The following is a 21,739-nucleotide window of genomic DNA, read 5'->3' on the forward strand; positions in this document are numbered from 1 at the left end:
GAGATCAGTACGCCGATCGAGTTTGTTTGGAAACAGCATTTTTGTTTCCGGTTCTTGATGCGGGCTCTGAAGCTATAATTATAATACGGCTTTGATAATGTGATATATCGCAGTGTTGTATAGTGTCCCTATTAAATAAGCACTCCGTACTTTAAAACTTACTATGTCAAGGACCTTTATTAGTTTGTTTGTGCAGTATTTTGATCGTAATTATCGAGACATTACGATTTATCAATGGGTGGCAAAGTGTACTACGGTAGTACAGATTGCAGTTTTGTTTTTGATAACGAGGCTAATCTACGGAAATCTGGATTTATGTATCCCCTTCGAATGCATATTTTAGTGTTATTATTATTTCTGCCAATACCGTTATCAACGAATACATCACTAATGGGTTTGGCGGAACACTTGAAAACAGTAACTTAGAAACTGACATGGTATTCTAAGACAAAGTCGAATAATCATGGGTATTACCGTATTACAGAGATAGTGTGAGAAGATACAAGTTTGAGCCTATCCTTTTCATCGTCGTGTAGCTATATTTTGAACTGGAATACCGAACTTTCATTGAAATGGAAATGTTTTTGAAACGAACATCGAGTTTTAACCATATGCAATTTTTAAAATACATCACTATTTAAAATCATTATAGATTATATGTCTTCTGTTACGTTACCTAATATTATGTTTAGACATAACAGAGCATACGGATGTAATTTTTTGCTCTCTCATGCCTAATCTTTATGTTATAAAACATATTTTAAAGTGGATGGTAATGTCTGCTCAAGTCCATGTCTCCTACCAGCGACGTGGGAGTTTGAGCACTCGCCTTAAGATCTTAGCCATTCCCAATAGCTGGCTTTTTTGCAACTGACTTTTGTTCATTGTTGCTAGTATTTGGGCCAGCCGCATTTGATGTGTAGCTGTTATTTCATCTAATGACCATTGGAATTGCAGTTGTTTTTGTATGCCAGTACTTTTTAATCTTCTCTGCAAATGGAAGATATTTATCTAACGTCTCCTTTCTTTTACTGGCTATGTTGTAGTCACTAGGTGCTGCTATATCTCTTACAACAGATGTCTTGCTCTTCTTGTCTTCCATTGCAGTACTTTGCTAAATAAAATGACCATGACATGAACATTAACAATGCATAGAACAAACATAATGGATAGTCATAATTAAAAAAAACACAAAAAATTATTTCAGCATCACTACTCCATGATAAATACATAGCCGTGTATATGGTTAATATATTGTATCTGTATCGAACATTGGCCAAGTTGGAATAAATGCAAAAACGGTGTCTCCTGGTTTTTAATCTCACAATTTTGCCATTGATTTTAAAGAATCAACGTTTGTTCCTTATTGTTTTTAATTTTTTACTTGCCATTCATTTGCAGCACCATATATATGGCATTAAAGCGTGCAACAATCCTGAAAAATGGGCAGGAAGTCACTTTACAAGAGATTGAAGATGGGATATGGCCATGTCCATTTTGTGAACCAGCTAAACGTCTCTTCACTTCTACTGATCTTGTGAGAACGCATATTCATGAAGAGCATTCAAAGAGACAAGTCAGCCACAATGGTGTCTATTCTGATTTATTTCTGGAATTGTTGCTTTTGGGGTGCTTTTAAAACTTAGTGGTCGCTATAGTTGTTATTATCTTGATATTATCAATAGTTTTTAGGGTTGTAGTTGCTACTAAAATTATATTGTAAACGTGTCTCAATTCTAGTGATGAAGTGACATCACAGTAAAACTTACCTTTTCAGTGTATCAATTTATTTTTTGTTAAACAATGATTAGTTCTAGCATAAAAATAGTGATTAGTAGTGTTTAATTTATTTATATGATGTATTTATACAATCTACCAATTCTCAGATCATTTCTAAAAGTGAACGCCCAAGCTTTAAACAAAACGAATGTATCTTCGGTTGCAACATGGTTTGTCATGATTTATAATTCAGTTATAAGCATCAAATAGTAAACTTGTATAATAATCTTTGAACCTGTTAATATGGAAGCAAAACCAGCAAGGGGTTGCTGCTGGATTTCTTAATAATCTAAAAGGGTTGAGCAAATTTTTGCTCAACCCTTGTAGGTTATTATGCAATCAGATTTGTAGCATGCTATGGCTGTAGTATTTTACACTGATGTTGCATTACTGTGCATGATGAAAATAATATCTCTAATTTGATAGTTTTGGCCACCGGTAGGCTAAAGCATGTAGATGCAACTTCGTTTTCTAGTATATTATATATTTTTTTAAAAGCTCAGCCATCATAAATATTGCATTTAACACCATGAGTTAGAATACATTTGTTGACTCTAACAGATGTATTTTAATTCATGGTGTTTAGTACATTTACATGAGCCAATCAACGTCCTATGTGAGTCAGTTAATTTCGAGTTTACTTCCTTCTCATTCATGTGGATGATCTTCAGCGGTTTATTATGTTTTTATCGTGCAGTCAAAAGGCATCTTATTTGGCAAATTTTCTTGTCTTTTTCAGGAATGGCCATTTACAAGTGCAATCAAGACTGCGGGGTTTTCAAGCAGCGGAGTCATTATCACTGCCCGACGTGTGATAAAGCTGTCATCAGCCGAGCAGACTTCCTCTTTCATCTCAAAGGGCATGATGCTAAAAAAGGAGTGAAAACTCTCAGGGGGAGAAAAAAGACATTGGCTACAGTGATGAGTGCACAGGCTGGAGTGCAGCATGTGCAGGTATGTGAATCATTGGCCATTGAACCAAATATGTTCTCGCATTTGTCGTTTTGATATTCTATCATTGTGTCAGAAAATTTTAAGAATGCCTTTGTATGGAATTAATTTCTCTCACGTTGCACGGGAAGTAGCCTGAGAGCTTTCTCTCTCTCTCTCTCGAAATTTTTTAAACACCTTATTTTTATATCATACATTTCAATTTTATGCAGTTAGCATTCTTTTTGCTATTTCACGGTTGACTTTTCTTTACAGCTATTTAGCCACGCCTCTCTAGTCGTCTCCCCGACCATACTCAGTCTGATTGATGACCAGCAGCAGTTTTGGGGTGACCTTGAGGTCAAGTCTGGAATGACTTGTTTGAGAGATGAGGGACAGCAGTTCTGTGTCTTGCAGGGTTAGTATTCAAGATGTCTGGCATTTATAGTCTCAGTATTTATAGCCTCAGCATTTATAATCTCACTGTTTATACCCTTTAGGCTGTCTGATATTCTGAGAGTAGATTAATGTTTTACTTCTCTGCTTCAAAGATGCGCAATATAGTTGTCATTTGCATAATTGCATCTACCTGCGAAGTTTTTGGTTACTCATAGCAACTGTGAGACCCCTAGTTCTCCTTTCTCTTATTTTTGTAAAGCTTCATAAGTTTATTGCTTGTTGTTAGTATTTGGCAATCACTTTGTCTTAAACTTACATGCCAGCAGCAGCACATTACGTATGTAGGTACATCTACACTCTAATGTATTAACGGATTAAGTCTTCCAAATAATGAAATTCAACAAGAGAATTCTAAGACGTTCCCATTAGTTACAACTTTAGTTGCAACTAATTGGAAGAATTAGAATTATTTAGTTGACAGGAATGTTGTTACCAACGGAGATAACTGTTAAAATCAACTGGTTTGAACTTGTCTCCTTTTTTTAAATGCTGCAAGGTCAAAAGATTTTCTAATTTTTCATAGCTTTCAAGCATTAAAAATTATTAACTAATATAAAAATATTCAACATATGGTGCACTTTGCCTAAAACTATGTCCAGCTTAACTATAGGTGTTGAATGGTAATGTTTGTCTTATGAAAGTATTTGTCTTTAGTTACAGCTTTTGTTTAGAAAGAATCTCATGCTAATACTTTTAGCTTGGGAAGACAACTCTTATCAACAGTTGTGTTTTTTGCAGGCCAGTATGACAGTGTCATCAAAGCCAATACATTCCTAGAGCAGTATGTTCTCAAGAAATTAGACAATGAGATCGCATCCGAACTGAGCAAGGGGGACGAGGTTGGAAGGACCGCAGGCATAATCGAAAATGGTGACACTTTTGTCATATAGGTCTAATTATGAGCAGCTGATCTCATCTTTTCAACAGTGTTGTCATTATCTGAAATATTCTTTGTAATTCGGCTCCAGATGTAGCAACAGTGGTGATTTGGTTTGGCTAATTACAGATCTCGAACAACAGGAAGCTTCATACAATGAGTTGGGAGCCGATGTCGATGACAGCGGTGATGTCAGGAGGTCTGGGCGAAAGCGTAAACCTAACACGCTTCTGCAGCAGTATGTTACTCCAAAGGTAGCAAAACTGGACCCACATGTTCCAGAGGTTAGTAGATCAGTACTAGCATATAGTTCGGACATTTTCAGAGGTTAGTAGGTCATGACTAGTAGTATTTAGTTAGGACTGTTTCAGAGGTTAGTAGGTCAAGACTGTGGCATAGTTTGGAGTGTTAAGATTGATGAGGTATATAAACAGTTTAAACAAGCTTCGCATACAGTAAACCTATGTTAGTGTTTACAGCTATTATATGTTCTGATTCTAGTTGACGTGTGATTGCTAGCATGCTAAGAATGTAGTTAACTATTATTGGAAGCATGTAGTTAACATGCTAACATGTTTTGATGTAATTAACATATGTTATTGTCAGAATTCTCTGAATATAGTTAATATATGTTATTGTCAGAATTCTCTGAATATAGTTAACATATGTTATTGTCAGCATTCTCTGAATACAGTTAATATATGTTATAGTTAGCATTTTCCAAATATAGTTAACATATGTTGTTGTTATTATGCTCTAAATATAGTTAACATATGCTACTGTCTTCATTCTCTGAATACAGTTATTATATGTTATTGTAAGCATTTTCCAAATATAGTTAACTTATGTTATTGTCAGCATTCTCTGAATACGGTTAATATATGTTATTGTTAGCATTTTCCAAATATGGTTAACATATGTTGTTGCTATCATGCTCTGAATATAGTTAACACATGTTATTGTTACCGTTTTCCCGATGTAGTTAACATATGTTTATGCTAGTGCTTATTATCATGGAAGTTTAGTAATGTCATTGCCTGGATTCCTAATATGATTTAAGGTCTCTCTAAAAAGGTTTTTACTTTAAATGTTGGATTTGTACTGAGTATAAGTTTATTTCTCTTACCGGTATTATTCTTATGATTAGTTATAAAGTGGGTAAAAAAACGGCAACTCGTAGCTTTTATGATAGAAATTAGAATCATGTGACGATTTTGTGGGATTTCTAACTGATGTGTCAGACAAAGCTATTCAAATGATGAAGCTTAGCTTCAGAGGTCCAATCTCATGATTATGCATAGGAAGAAAATAGTGGTGCATTGGGATTCTCAGTGGTGAACTCAATTTTAGCTAAAATAGATTGTGCCAACATTTGTCGAACCAGTAGAATTCTCCGGACTAAATTGTGTCAGCAATGGCAGCTGCTTCCTTGGAGCAATGATATACAACCCTACAGAATAGGCGACGAGAATCATGTGGGCGGGGTTTAATGATCGAGCTGAAAGAAATGAAAGAAATATGCTGAATAAAGCCCCTTGTGAATTTACAAATATTAAGAACAATAGTGATTATTTTACTGATCTGTTGGTTTCATTTTGTTGTCAAATAAATATAGTTGCCCAATATTGTCACTCTTATGATCAGTCAGTTGCCATTCACGAGCATTTGTGATATTAATAGTCGCCTTTGTGAAAAGGCCCAAATTTGGTTTTATATTTAGATTTTGAGTATGAAAACTACACAGCACAGCTTTGCTTGCTGTCCCATCGTATTGGCCAGGTCAAACAGTATGACAAGGATGACAGATTTTGTCATTTTATGTTAGGGGTGGCAAAATATTACTAAAAAATTAGAAAAAAAGGACGTCGTTCGGAGGATTTCGGGTAAATTATATTTAACTTTAAGCATATACTACGACCCCTAAATATTTCAAAATTGATAAAAATAGGTAATTTGAAATGTTTTATTTTCCATGGATCTTAGTATATCGCTAAAATTGAAGAGGGAAAGAGAGAATTACGTGTTTGCTGGTTACAGGTTTTGTTGTTTTGTACTACTAACCGGAAATCAGTTATCTGCGATCGACGCATATAAGCAATAAAAATCTAGACCTATAAACCTAACAAGGCAACGCGACTGCCCCACGAGAACTGTGTTAGCACCAAAACCCCGGCTAGCACAATCCTAACAAAGCTGGATCATTAAACCCCGCCCATATGATAGCCGTCGTCTATCCTTGTGGGGGGGGGGTTTGTACCATTGCTTGGAGTATGAATTGTATCTGGTTGAGATGCTAACTCATCTAAAAATGATGTGTGTTCCACTGAGCTAAGGATAGTAAATGTTCAATTCCAATAGAATGAGTTTTAGGGGTGGCAAGCATTGAAAAATGGTAATAAGGCTTTTGGTACAAAGGAAGATAAATTTTCTGTTTTTAAAGCTGGGTAAAATAAAATGTATTTCCTTGCAAACCTCTGTCTTCAACAGATGACATAGTTTCCATCTTGTATTCAGTAGTAGGGAAAATAAATAACTATAAATAGGCATGTGTAAGGTAAATCATGTCGGTGAAGATGAAAATATACAGTCAAACATGGATAACTCGAACTTCAAGGGACCGAGCAAAAGTGTTCGAATTATCAGAGCGTTCAAGTTATCAGAGCACTGTCACAAGTCCATATATTTACTTATTTATTAGTAGATACATGTACATTTACAAACTATAATATAAATCAAAAGCACAAATGGCTTGTTTCAAATTAAATGCTTCTAATGTAAAGTTTAAAACGTTTTTTAAAAAGTATAGAGATTTTTCTATCACTTGAGATTGGTTTGTTGTTTGAGGTGATGTTATTGCCAGGACGTTTTTCAGATTGACATTGGCAAAACTTGATCGTTGTTGAAATGCTCAAAAGAAAAGACATTTTTTTCTTTTGGGTTTTTACCCACGATCAATTTTGCCGTTTTTTCTTGAAGTTTATGCAAAAATTATCTTACTTTACCTGGGATTCGTTAAGAGCAACACTCCGAGACAGTTCAATTAGAAGTTTTACGTACATTCTATATCACTCACGTTTTTTTAATAGATACTTATTGAATGTACACACGTATTCTGTGTTTAGGTCAAACGATGAATAGTTTTTTGTAGCTCAGACAACGTTAAAGTTTAATTACAACAATTTTTAAGACGTTTTGAACATTCAACATTCCGACGTTGATTCAACACGGAATCAACGTCGGAAAACTATTCATCACGGGCTAGCCGGGTCACGCACTCAAAGATTTTCGCCACGCTAATACAAAACAAAAACAACATGCTGTTTTTGTTTTGTATGTGCGTGGCGAAAATCCTTGCGCCCGTGACCCGGCTAGCCCGTGCTACTCATCGTATAGCAGTATAAATCAAATTTCACCAAACCTTCAGAAAAGTCGTTGACAAAAATATTTTGCCGATTGTGGTAATAACGACGCTTATGAATTACGAAAAGATGAAGTTTACCTCTATGGCTTTGAATAAAGTGATTTTCTAAAGCGATAACAACCGTTTCGGTAGCCGTTGGGCAAAAAACAGTTCGAATTAACAGTGTTGAGTTCGAGTTATCTATAGCAATTTATCATTACGTGGGAATGGACCAAAGGAAATGTTCGAATTAACCATGTGTTCGAGCTATCTGTGGACGAGTTATCCATGTTTGACTGTATGCGGTGTAGGTTATTGATATACCAGAACTGAAATCACAGCTAATGACATTGAAAATGTTTTATTTTTCAAAAGTATGGTTATAGTCGCTTTATATGTACTCCATTTTGAGTCATCACATATCATTTCTGGTAAAAGGTTTTATTGCGGCGTGAGTGGTTAGATCTTCTCAGTATGTCCCCGGCTCGTCAATGATGATCTGAATATTGATGTTGTAGACATCAAGTGAGGCCATACGACAGTCTTCAGTGGCACATATCCTCAAAGCCTCTGTCGAACAGGAGTGTCACGTAACCCTCTCCAAGAATATTCAAAGTGGTGAGCTTGTTGTTTATTTTTTTTCATTATATATATATTGTACGTTCTTCACTACCTCCTGCAAGGTGAGAATAATTTGCATTGTTTTACAACTAATATCATTTGTTGAAGACAGCAAATTTGATAAAAGCACATCTGTGTGTTACTAGGGTCAAGCTCTATGAACAAAATTTTTTTAGCTTTCCACCAAAATTCTTGCTAACATTTGTTGATGCCAGCATCCTTAAGAACTTACTGTATTTTAAAGAAACCTTTATGACAACAGATGTTCTACATGGAAATAAGGAGATAAAACTCTTTTGAAGTGACAGTTCTGTTTGAGAAAAGATTTTAGATTTTTTAAAGTTTATAATGACTTTATTAGTTGGATGCAGTTATGACAGTAGCTGTCAATTATGTCAGTAGCTGTCAATATGTCAGTAGCTGTCAATATGTCAGTAGCTGTCAATATGTCAGTAGCTGTCGATATGTCAGTAGCTATCAATATGTCAGTAGCTGTCATGGCAGACACATTTTATTCATAACCATTGTGTCCAAAGTTTTGGTGCCACGAAAGCTGACACTGTCTATCCCTAAAGGCACTCGTAGAACTCATGTTGTGTTATACAGGAGAATACCAGGTGCACCTAATGTTTCCTCCACCAATCATCACCCACCCACCTCCAGATACTACAGTGAACCTTGACCTGGCGACCCGACCAACAGTTTCAGCAGAATCTCTTGAAGATGAGAATCCTCTTGCAGGACTTGATGATGGTTGGTGCAACATCTCTTGTTTTTAAGTTGCTGAAAACTATGCTCACCATTTGCGATATATACTAGTTGTCCTCTAGATGGTTTAACAGCGCAATTACCTTAAGCTCGTTTTGCTAGACACACAGATCCAGTAGAGTTGGTAGTTTTACCGTAGTGCCAACAAAGACCTCCTTCCATAAACTAGCACTGATTTGTATGGAGACCCCAATGTGTCCATTAATCTCCTTTTAACATAGGATTTAATTTCCAAACCAAATGAGTAAGCATGTTACAGTTAGACCTCACTGTTCCTAGTTAATTTATGTTTATTAACTCTATGGATGTACACACATATGTCCAAATGGCTGGATATACACACATGCATGTCTGAATGGCTGGATGTAGACACATGTGTGTTTGAATGACTGGATGTACTGGTGTGTGTCTAAATGGCTGCTGACATGGTCTCTGGGCTGCTGCAGATGATGCTGATGAGGACTACACAGTTGACCCAGAGGTTGACAACGCAGCCTCTGAGGAGGAGATGGACCCAGAGGCTGATGCATTAGACGTTCTCGATTCACGAACTGTTCATACAAACAATTCTAAAATTATATTCAAGTAAGTCTCCGTTACCTGTTAGGACCTGGCTCATAACTTAGAAATGGTTCGTTGTTTCGTGTGTAGTTGGATTTGTGCTTGCTTATTTAAGTCTTTCACCAGTCTCTACTGTGTCTAATACTGGTGACACCGCTGTGCTCTGCTAAAGAAGTTACATCTTGTGACTTTTGTGTGTTTTTGTTGGAGTTATCCTACTGCGAGTGGAGAAAAGAACTGAAGGAAGCATGTACTTAACTCATGTTTTTGGCTTTAGGTGCAACCAATGTGAGTTGGAGTTTTCCTCTATCGACCTTTTGAAAAGACACAAAGAGTCAGAGCATAACTCTGTTGATGTGTCTCCAGACACCTTAGATGAGTACTCAACAATGGTGCACTACTGCAAGGTTGGGTCACTTCCTGTTTTAGTATGGCATGTTTTGCTCTACTGTATTTTTCTGGTTTTCTACTTGTTATGCTTGTGTCACTTGTACCTGTTATTATAACTATTGTTGTCAGCATGTATAATAGATAGTAATGTTGACATGAAGCTATTCGCTGTCTTCCAATGTAATTATGGTATACCTGATATCCTGAGTTGTTCTTGTAGTGTTATCTATTAATTAGCAGTCATATTACAGCATAGTATTCGTGCATGTGCATGTGAAAGCAACTACTATTGCAAGCATGAGAAACCTTAATCAATTCTTAATGATTAGTGAACTTTGTAGGAATATGGTAGAAAAAGGAAAGAAATGTTAGGATATTTATGCCTGCCATTGTCATACATTTTTAAAGGTTGACTTGCAACAAATTTCATATTACAGTTATTTGGTATCAAAAGATTCACCATGTCTTACTCTGCTGTGTTGTACAGTGCAAAATATGTGGAAATGTGATTAAAAGCTCTTAAAAGCTAAAAAAAACAAACAGTTAATCGCAGCCATCACGAAAACGTCGAAGGTTGGAATCCCTTTATTTTGATGACGTACTCAACTTGATGTGGTTATTGTTTTGGCAAGTGATGTTATCAAGTGAAAGGAAAGGCCAATAAAAGGCTCAATAGAAAACGTCTCGTAGCACTAGTTTGTGACAAACATTTTGGGTTCTACCGGAAAGCCCTTATCAAATATAGATGCTCGCTACTTTACAGTTTTGTTTCAGCTTAGTCTAATCATCTAGTCGTAATCTGATCATGTGACCCATGCTTCCTGCCAAACAGCGCGAACAATTTTTGCAGCACTTCGACTATCACAGGTGACCAACAGGCTCGTCATGTTTATCAGAGGCTGATATGTACTCCATCGAGCTAAGGTTAAATAACTAAACAAATCTTTATGATAGGTTTTGAGATATCAGTGCTCAAAGTGACAGCATTACAATGGTGCTGAAATAGAAGCGTAAGGACAGTAGACATGGTTTTATTGAATTCGTGAAGTATATTTGTGAAAATATTTTGATGAATGAGGTTGCATGAAAGTGTAAATAGAAGCATGTCGTGTTCAATTACATCCTATTTGAGCCGTTTTGGAGAGGGATTCCATTTTCGTGATGGCTGTGATTAACTGTTCATTTTTGAGCTTTTAAGAGCTTGTAATCACATTTCCACATAGTTTGCACCTACAACACAACAGAGTAAGACATGTTGAACTTTTTGATACCAAATAACTGTAATGTAAATTTTGTTGCTAGTCAACCTTAAAGCATCGTTCCATCAGCCGATATGGTCGTATCTATCTGCTCAGCCTGAGCAGACAGGGGTTCTTTCCCATTGTGAAATTATTCATTTTACACTCAGTTTTAACTGTATATGATTCTGTAATTGTTTCAGCTACAAGACTGTTGATTGGCTTGTTTTACGAGTTTCACTAATTGATTCCTTTAGTTGACAACTGATCCATGTTTGTATTTTATCAGGAATGCGATTTCACGACATCACTAAAACAGCTACTCAAGTTGCACATCAGCCGAACACACAGAGAGAAGCAACTTGAGTGTCTAGACTGCGGAGAGAAGTTTGGTCCTCTTGTAGATCTCAAATCGCATATTAAAGAGACAGGTAAGTGCATATTTGTAGTTGGAGACTGTAAAAAGTTGGTTGTAGGTATCGATGGTAACACGAAAGTTGAATTGAACGCTAGTTGAGATTGAGTCAAATACTTCTCTACTTGGGACAGCAATAATAGGGTTTTTAAATAGTACACCTAGTTCTTCAGATAACTATACAGTCATACCTCGACATATGAGCCTAATATGTTGTGGGACGAGCTCGTATGTCAATTTTCTCATTTCTCAAATTTTCTTATTTAAAATAACTCAGTCTAAATAGATTCGTTTCTGCCCTCTAAAAAAACACATAAAAACAGAATATTACAATGAAAAAACATGTTTTTAATTGGTCTAATTCGCCGCCTATGCTTACAAAGTAACGTATACCTATCTAGTGGTTATGATCTGCAACAAAATGTAACATTTTTATGTACAGTACTGCATGAAGGTTTTACCCTCAACGCATATGTTAACGGCTACCGGCAGTGTGAGCGAGACTTGACAGCAACACATTCAGTATACAACACTTTTGTCATGCTTCGTAACATAACATAGCATAAACTTTAAATTTAACATAAACGATTTAAGCTCACTATTCAAACACATGAAAATGAGCTACAATCTTACACCAAACTTGAGTTCTAATTTTGTCTTTGTGTTTATTTTTTATTATATTTTTCCTGCTTGGCTCTTTTACCTCGCATTTAGACTCACTTGTAATTTCACTTTTAGCTGGCCTTTTTAAAAAAAATTTTGGTCTGATGAGAAAGACCGAGCGAGAGGCTGTTCGTAAGCAGCCTCTCGCATACACGGCTACCTAGTGGCCTTATCGAGAACTACATCATCTTCTCGTATCTCAAAGCAAAAGTTTGCTGAGAATTTTCCTCGTATATATCAAACTTTTCGTATGTCGGGACTATCATATGGTCTAGATAGGACTGTACTATGTCTGTTATATACGGTGCGCCCTCAGGTTATGATGACCCTTTTATACGATTTTTTCGCCCTACGATGTAGAAAACGACGATTTTTCGCCCTCTCCATTTGAAATACTTTTCACCATATGATATCAACAAAATCTCTCTCGAAATTCAAATTTGGCAGTCGGTTTGTTGATTACATCGGAATAACAAATACGCCGATATCCTATTCGCTGAAATCTTTCTAATGATGAATGAAAGAGATATGATGTTTGATCTCGCTTAGTTTGGTGTTATTCGTTATTAGTTATTGTAAAAAGGAGACCGGAAACAAGGGATACAATTTTAGCCAATGACAAAGTTGAAGTTTAGTAAAATACATACTAAAACTTGGTTTCATGTATGTATTTAGTAAGTTAAATTCATTTAAGTTAAATTCAACGTTTATCTTACGCATCTGTCTCTAAGGTAAGAACTCTCTGCAGTACGTACTGCACATGGTAATGTTACATTTTATTGCAGATCATAACCACTAAGTACACTAAAGTTACTGTAGGTAACTATAGTTACTAAGGTAAACATATTATTTTGTTACTAATTTCTAATGTGTACATTACGTATATCAAATTTTGATATTTGTTAGCAGCGGATGCTTGCATTAAATAATTACTACGGGTTTTTATACCCCCCCATACAAAATTTTCACCTTACAATGTCAACACTAAAATGAATTCAAATCATACGGTGAGGGTCCACTGTATTGTATTCTAACAAAAATATAATAGGTAGTAGGCAGTACAACTACCATTTCAAGTAACCCTACTATGTGGGTGTTCAAGCCCTAAATCTCTCACAACTTGCCCTTGTCATACTACTGGTGTGAGTCTATAGACATGCTGTGTAAAGGCGCTATTGCTGCACATACATGTAGGTCACAGAAAGGGGCAGCATACAAATCTCTACAAACAGATGGTCGAATGTAAGATATGCAAGAAGAAACTACAGCTGAAGAATCTCAAACCCCACACCGAGTTGGTACATGAGAAAGTGAAACCTTTTAGCTGTGAACTTTGTGGAAAGATGTTTGGCACGCGCTTTCTAGTCAAGGAGCACATGGAAAGCCACAAGGTACATTCGCTTTTATTTATTTTACTTAATAACCACTTCCTTCGGGTTTAACTCCGTATCTCATATAGGAATGCCTGGATCCTAGTATTGGTATGGGGTATGGGCACTGATATTGTGGTTCTCTACATTGACATTGGCTGAGCTTTTCTTTCATTAATATCATATTTTCCCATGTTAGGCATGGTAATAGCATCATAGCTTTTCACACCTACAAGTACCATTTAACTGCAAGTTTCTAAGACTCAGGTGAAAATATTTAATTAATTTCGTTCCATGCAAATTACTCACGTTTATGCATGTACCTGTACTGTGTACCTGTGCAGCATAGCTTATAAATTCTGTACACAACTGTTTAATTTTAATCAGAATGTTAACGATCTGTATATGCGATTTGAAATGCTAAAATTATGGAAAATGGAAAGCAGTATAATACTCCTATTTACATGTACTAGTATTAAAAAACTAAATGGCTTTATTTCTTTTTTTTTTATATAAAATAATAAATAGATATACATTTGTGTGTTGTATTTCATTATTTGTAACACACAAAACTACCATTTAACCTAAAAGATCTGGATCGGGCTAGTTTTTTGTCGGAGATCAAATTGATATTAGCCCTGGCTTTTGTGCAGTCACACTTTGACATACGAGTGCCCCAACCTACGGGAAAATCGAGATACGAGCAGAATTTCAAGCAATTTTCTTCCTTGAGATACGAGCCAGTTCTCGATAGCCACTATATGGCCAAGAAGCTGCTTTCGAGAAAGCTTTGCTTGGTCTCTTTTCTTGAATCAATTTAAAAAACGTTTTTAAAAGGTTTATTAAAAGTTATAATGAACGCAAAACAAAAAGCGTCAAACTGAAAACAGGCTAAAAAATAAACATGACGGGAAATTAAAGTAAGTTTAGTAAAAGTTTGAAGTTTCAAGTGTGTGTTTAGTAGGCTAAATTCCTTCAAGTGTGTGTTTAGTAGGCTAAATTCCTTCAAGTGTGTGTTTAGTAGGCTAAATTCCTTCAAGTGTGTGTTTAGTAGGCTAAATTCCTTCAAGTTAGCTTCAAAGGTTTTGTTACATAGCGTCACAAAATTTTAGCGTAGTGAACCTGTTGCTGTTAAAGCACATAAATTATAATTATAAAGCACATAATTTTTTTATCATATATTTCAGTACATAAGAGTCTTGGCTTTAGAATGAGCCTATATTCAATATACAAAGAATAATAGAATTAAGAAAAAGAGGGTGTCAAAAGTATGTCCTGCAATAAAAAAACACTCGGTTGCGGTTCCCACAATGTGATGTCATAATTTTTATTTGGCCTTAGGTCGTCGATCTCTTTCGCTGCCATTGCGGCTGCGCTTTTCTGTGACAATCGGTGCTGTTAAACCCAGAAAGCGCTAATAATAAACTAGAATTGTAGATAGTCAACAATGCCTGGGGATCATGCTAACGCCCGACCGTAACAAACACATGTTCTGGGTTTATTAATTATACTTCAATAAATATACTGTTATTGATAAAGATAATGAAATCACATCGATTAAATTGTGACCTGCAGTAGCGTCGCCCTAGGACTATAGGTCAAAAGCACTTTCGTGAGATCGCGCAACGCTTGAAATTAATTAGTCTCAGTTGTGCCCCTCAACATCGCAATAAAAAGAGAAAGCTAGTGCATAATATCATCAGTAAAACATAGTATAGTGCTTGGAATCTGAGTTATTTATCATAGAAATTATCTGCACATGGAGAACTAATTACACTGATTTCTTCGTCGTCTTCATTTGTTCTCTGGAGTTGTCCTACCTTTGCCTACCACTTGCGTCATTATCGTAGTTGATAAATATAAGCAGTAAGCAATAAAATAAGCGGTAAGAGCACACAACACTGAATATGAAAATTGTGACGTCACAATTTTCGAGTCTATACCATCGAAAATTTCTGCATTAAAGCTCTAGAGAAATCCTATAAACACCTACCAGTGTCTGTCTCACCATGTCAAACAATGGTTAATTTGAAAGCTAAGATATTGAAGAACATGAATAAGCTGAAACAGTACTTATGTAATTGATGTGATCTAAGTCTTTCTCAGACTGTCGTTAGCCACTACATCTGTCTCGAAAGTAAAAAATTCCAGTAGTGTACATAGTAATGTTACGTTTTATCACTGATTTTAACAGCCAATTAGGTATTTGTTACTATGTTAGCGTAGGTAATGAATTACAACAATTAACACTACATTTTTCCGCTGTAATATCCTGTTTTATGTGATATGGTGAATTGATATTAATTTGAATTTAGTTATTTGTATAGGAATATGGCCTTGAGACACTGGTAAATTGACATAAAAACTCAGTCCCAGAACACATTAAGCCCGTTTGTCGAGATATGGCTGTATTTCAATTGATAGTAGCAGGAGTAGAATACTCCTTTTATTAGCAGCAGGAGTAGAATACATACTCATTTTATTAGCAACAGGAGTAGAATACTCTTGTTATTAGTAGCAGGAGTAGTATATTTCTATTAATAGTAAATCAGCATGCTGGTGCACTCACTCCCTTGCATGCTCCCTGTAACAAGAATAGTATTTGAATATCTTTTGTATGTTGTACCAGAACCTGCAGGATAGGAATCGACCATGGAAGTGTCAAATATGCAACCAGGCTTTTTTCAAGAAGCTGCCCCTGGATGAGCACATGGCTAAACACATGGGCACACCGCAGTACCAGTGCGATCAGTGCCCAAAGAAATTTTACCACCAGTCAGGTTGGAAGAGACACATGCAGCACCATGGTGAAGAACGGCCATTCACTTGCACTGTAAGATATAGTATATATGTATAACTATGTGATACACCTGGCTGTCTAAATAATGAATGTGCCAAACTCAATTATCTTACAACCACGTGTTTCATCTTATCAAGGACCATCGGTGTGCGTGTACAGTAATCTCTAGCTACTTTGTGACTCGCCTTACGCGGTCTCAATAGTTCGCGGTTAAAAAAATGTTTGTTAAAATGTCAAATAAATAAAAACAATATTGCAAAAATTGAAATACATAAATATACATGCATAAAATACATAAGTCTCTTATGTTCACAAATATGCTACATCCTTCTCACAATGAACCCAAATGAAGTCCAAATTACGCCCGCACTACGTAAGTGCATTCTCTGGATTAAAATGCTGGGACTTAGGTTGAAATATAAACTGCAAGTGAATCAAGATAACTTCAATTTATTTACTTATTGTATAAGAAATAAATAAAGTATGTTTATAAATCCGTCCAAGTGTTGTGGTGTTTAGATTTTCGCTCATACATATACTTTAAAGCATTAGTTTTGTTTCGCGAATTTTCACTTATTGTGTGGGGATGCCGGTCTCCATTAACCGCGAAAACTGGCATTGCTGTATATAGTTGTTCCTAAACACTCAGAACTAGTATGTAAGTGATATATATTATAGGTTTTGTATATTTGACAACAGTAAATTGTGCTACAACTAATTTTGCATGCATCTCTAGTCAGTAGAGAAGGAATGCTCTTTTGATATCAATAGATAACTATATTGATAGCATTGACGGGTTGACATAATTCCAAACACACATGTAGGTTATTCATCTCATCATAACAGATACACATGTATATCGCTCCTCAGGTTTGTAACAAGTCATTCAAGACAAGCACAAATTTGAGTGCACACAAAGCTGTGCATACGCCCACAGCATTCATGTGTCTCTGTGGCAAGGCCTATCAGCAGAAGCATACACTCAGGTATCACCAGGAGAAGTGCCACATGCATCATGATATACTGAGTACCCAGTTGGCTGAAGAGCAGTATCACACCCCTCAGAGGTAGGTATATTTGTCATTCACCACAGTGCGGGCTTTTGAGTCGGCTCAGTGGGATAAATGCATGTAGCATAGCTTTCTTATTACTTCACCTACACCCGGTTGCGCATGCAACTGTCAGCATGGATCTGAAATATGTTGGGTTGTCCCATTATATTGTAAGAGAGGCAGTCTTGGCCATCATCCTCCAAGGAGTGTTCTACTTTAGTTACTAGTAACAGTCAAACCTTGACATGAAAAGTTAATTAATTCCGAGACCTACTTTGTATGTTAAACCGTCACATGATGGAGAAAATATGCTTACAAGGATACCCTATAATTCATTTGTATCATTCCAGCCCAAAAACTTATTAAAACTCCTTCATAAATAATGCAGGTAATTGCTGGTTGCATTGAAACAAATGCAATGTCTAGAGTGATAATTAGTAAAGGTTTTGGTTATTATTGTACCTTGAAGTAGTGCTGGGCACGGGTACTTTTTGGCCAACAAGTTTAGACCGCCCCTTCGGTTCGAGCTTTTTGAGTACAGACGGTTCCCTACTTACGAAAATTCGAGTTACGAACAACGGTACATACGAACGTATGTACCGTTGTTCGTAACTCGAATAACGGTACATACGAACGTATGTACCGTTGTTCGTAACTCGAATAACTTTCGAGTTATTTGTTTGAACTTTACATACGTATTGTAAAGGGATTTGCCGGCCTTTACTTGGCACGATCTATACTAATAAATAAAGAGAAGAGAGTGCGTGTAGTTTCATTCAGCTTTTAATTAGCGAAGGAAATTTCACTAGCCGAGGAGCGTACAGCTATCTGCTCTGCTCAACTAAATGAGCGCACTCATTTATATACAATAATATCAACCGTTCCGGCTAACGGCAAACAGTAAGAACACCAGCTAACAAGGTGAATAAATAGGACCGCTAGCGCGTTGGTATGACAACAATATAAGTGACGATAAGTGATAGCGTTATGACAGTATATCAGATACAACAATAGCATAACGAGTGAAACAACGATATAATAAATGGACAACACATACAAAAAATAAGACAACAACGATAAGTGATAGCATAATGATAAAAACAACAATATAATAAAAAGGACAAGACATACAATAAATAAGAAATGCAGTGTCATGGCCCGGCGTCTACCAAAGTATTATCTCCATTTTGTTAAATATTTTTTTCAGTACAAACCAATACAGGTTACTTATACAAGCCTTAAACATACTTATATAAACCTTCAATATACTTATTTAGGCGTTGAACATAAATTATAATACAAAATATAGCACTGAAGCAACTTGCGAACAAATTTACCTTACGAACAATCGTTTGAAACGTAACTCGTTTGTAGGTTGGGAACCATCTGTATCGGGTAGCTAGTAGTGCTTGGCACGAGTACTTCTTGGCCAACGGGTTTTTTGGGTATTGAGTTTGGTTATGTCTGAAATTTCTAAACATCAGAAATTTTAAAGTTTACTATGCAATTATAATTCTATTCAATTTATTGTTTTTTACTATTTTCTATCGACCGATATTCGTGCTCGCAGCCTTAACCCTTTGAAGCTTGAACCCTAACTGTCGGTTTTCCAGCATTGCGTAGGGTGTGTCAGAATCTCTATTGGCCAGAATTCCGGCATTCACATGGCTTTGTTTACAAAAGCCGTTTCTAAGCAACAACGTAAACCAATAAAATTAATTTTTGCACAAGATATTTGACCAGAAAGTTCACTTCCATTTGTAACAGTTTTCAAATAACCTAGTTCCTTAGTTTTAATAACAAATTTTATTTGATCGATATCGCGGAAAAATCGATACAACTTGTTTGTTGGTAGGTCATAAATGTTTGTGATGCAAACAAAGAATTTTATAATACTTATAATTTTCCAGTATATTTTGAGTAATAAAATAATGATGAACATGTGCTCAATGGATATGATGCTATTGTAAATGTTTTTATAAATTTTTTTAAATCATAGACTTTTATAGTTTTAGCCCATTACTGGTAAAGTACTGTTTTTTTCTGTTTGATGACATTTGCTGTGGGTTGCCTGACTTTTTTTACCAGTATTTTACCAAATATCATTGTGTTATGAGCACGTTCAGATATATGTAATAAAAGTTTAAAAACTTCGGATCGTTGAGCAGATTGCCCAGGGTTGCTGACACGCATTTACAAAAACGGCCAGGGTTCTAAAGTTAACAGGCGGGCTATTAAATAGTGTTTAGAGCTCAGGGCGCAATAGACCGAGTTTTTTCCAGTCTACTCGACGCATTCATGTACCAAAACCCAAACCTGCAAGATCGAAATGCTCAAAATTTCTATTACCCGAAACTCGATAGGAGATAAACCCGCGAGTTCAACGAGTTTTATCACCTGTGCCCAGCACTACCTTAGAGAGATGTGAGTGGATGGGTAAGCTCGGTGATGTGGTAGCTTCAGAAGTAAATATGAATGAATATAACAATTAAATAAATAAAATAAAAATACGAGACATAACTCACTCTGATACAAACTTAGTTGATATATTTTTATTATATTCCTCCTTGTTAATTTTCACCAGCCTCTTCACTTCACTCGTAATGGCAAGTGTTTATTAGGGCTCACATCAGGTGTAGTTAGTTTTTGCTGGAATGCTACAGCATATGTGCAGGCCATCACAAGTAGGCGTTTGACTTAGTGTTTTCTAATGCACCCATATGGGCTGATGTTTTTTTACCAGTCGGCATCATGTTCTAGCGCACTGGGTCAGAAATTCCAGTTTCTGCTGTCTTGACGTCATGAAACTATCAACTGGTCTTGCAGGTACATGTGTGGCTTCTGCCATGAGACCTTCACAGACTTTGCTATTGTTCAAGAGCATGTCAAGCAACACGTTCCAGTGTCAGTGCAGGTAACCTCCTTGAAGTTGTCGAGTTATTTTCATTTGCTATTTGGAGTTCATTGCTAGCTCTATTCATCGAGCACTACAGTATCGGTACCAGCTTACTAGTTGAGCTTAGGTTCTGAGCAGCGTCTATTGTAGAGAGCTATATTTGTGAAGCTAATGCTATCCTGGCTATCAAGTCATTGACTATAGGCTAAACATTTAATGTACAGCATGGCAGTATGTAGTTGCGACATTTTATGTTTGTAATATACATGTAGGTAGAAGTTGAGGAAGACTTCGACGGTACACTAGCATTGGGTCCTCAGCAAGCAGACCAGACCACTATCACAGGAGTAGATGGAAGTGGACTGGAGCATTTAGCCATGACTGCTGCAATGGAGCAACAAAACATGGTGGCAGATGGGGAGGCAAGTTTTTTGTCAATTGCATAGCTCATTTGTTTTCTACCCATTCTACCAGTCATAACCTTTCCCAAAATGCTATATTCTTCAACAAACCCTAGTGTAGTCGGTGAAAACAATTTTTCCACAGAATCCACAAATTACTGTCATAAAGCAAATGTTTACATACTGTGCCTTCTACAACTGAGGCGTTAATTTTTTTTTTACAAAACTTGCTGATGACTACCAATGACAGCATAGCTCTGTAGCTGCTATTCTAGCATTCATGTTAGCTCTTGTATCATTTTCTGATGTACCAGTTCCTGAAATCAAAGCTACAGCACATATAAACTTTATGATAGATTCCATTTTATGACCAATTAGCTTTTGTCAATTAGCCCTTCTAGTTGGTCTTTTATTTGATTTATCTAAAATCACACAATATACTCTTTGACTTGTCCATATCTTGTTCTGCATTCTTGCAGTTTGATTTATTTAGGCATTTTTATCATGTGAGCATAAATTGTTATCACTGTGACCAGAGCGTACTATTGAGGAAAAAGTTAGTGTTAGTGCTTTAGATACATAAAGCTAGAAAAAAAGTTGTATATAACAGCAATAGCAGCAGGTCGTGTAGGAGATTGTTGCTAGTGTACGTACACATATGTACCGATCGAGCTCTAGCTTTCTTGCAAGAACTGCAGTTACCAGACAGTCTGCCAGCTTTTGCTCATCAGTCGGACTTGCAAGCTTTCAAGTTTATGAAATGAATATTTGTATTCCCCAAACAGGGCCGGACTCTAATCGTCACTGACTTGACTCAGGAACAGTTACAGCTGGTTGGCTATCCTAGCCATTCAATCGTCGACCAGAGTGGTCAAGTATTAGGCCAATCACACATGCTAGTCGAAGGTGAACCAAGGATTGTGGAAGCGGGCAATCAAATACTGGAGCAGAACAGTAAATCAGTGACACTGGTTGAGCCAGTCGCTGCCGAGAATCACGACAAAGCAGCACTGCCCATCGATGTTGTCCAAGGTAGTTTAGTCAGTAACTGTCAGTCAAGTGACTCCATGCAAACAGTACTAGTAAGCAACCTTGAGCCACCGAGTTAATGATTATGTT

At 36.4% G+C, this 21,739-nt stretch overlaps 1 protein-coding gene across 2 annotated transcripts; it reads left to right on the forward strand.

Annotated features, from left to right (window-relative positions):
* The first annotated feature begins 1,406 nt into the window (after positions 1–1,406).
* Positions 1,407–21,735, forward strand: LOC137389493 (uncharacterized). 2 transcript variants are annotated; one of them, XM_068075509.1, is made up of 16 exons: positions 1,407–1,589; positions 2,519–2,733; positions 2,986–3,127; positions 3,907–4,038; positions 4,175–4,347; positions 7,976–8,063; positions 8,673–8,819; positions 9,281–9,419; positions 9,673–9,802; positions 11,313–11,454; positions 13,296–13,492; positions 16,101–16,304; positions 17,142–17,338; positions 20,150–20,231; positions 20,492–20,641; positions 21,406–21,735. In XM_068075509.1, exons 1-16 carry the CDS (start codon positions 1,412–1,414, stop codon positions 21,727–21,729), a joined length of 2,640 nt encoding a protein of 879 aa, XP_067931610.1. In that variant the 5' UTR covers positions 1,407–1,411; the 3' UTR covers positions 21,730–21,735. The 2 variants fall into 2 exon arrangements, with proteins under 2 accessions (XP_067931610.1, XP_067931609.1); XM_068075508.1 differs by having other exon boundaries at positions 4,175–4,329; positions 7,964–8,063; positions 20,150–20,237.
* The last annotated feature ends 4 nt before the right edge of the window (positions 21,736–21,739 follow it).

This window comes from Watersipora subatra, chromosome 3, assembly GCF_963576615.1.
Source record: "Watersipora subatra chromosome 3, tzWatSuba1.1, whole genome shotgun sequence".
Classification (NCBI taxonomy): Eukaryota; Metazoa; Bryozoa; class Gymnolaemata; order Cheilostomatida; family Watersiporidae; genus Watersipora; species Watersipora subatra.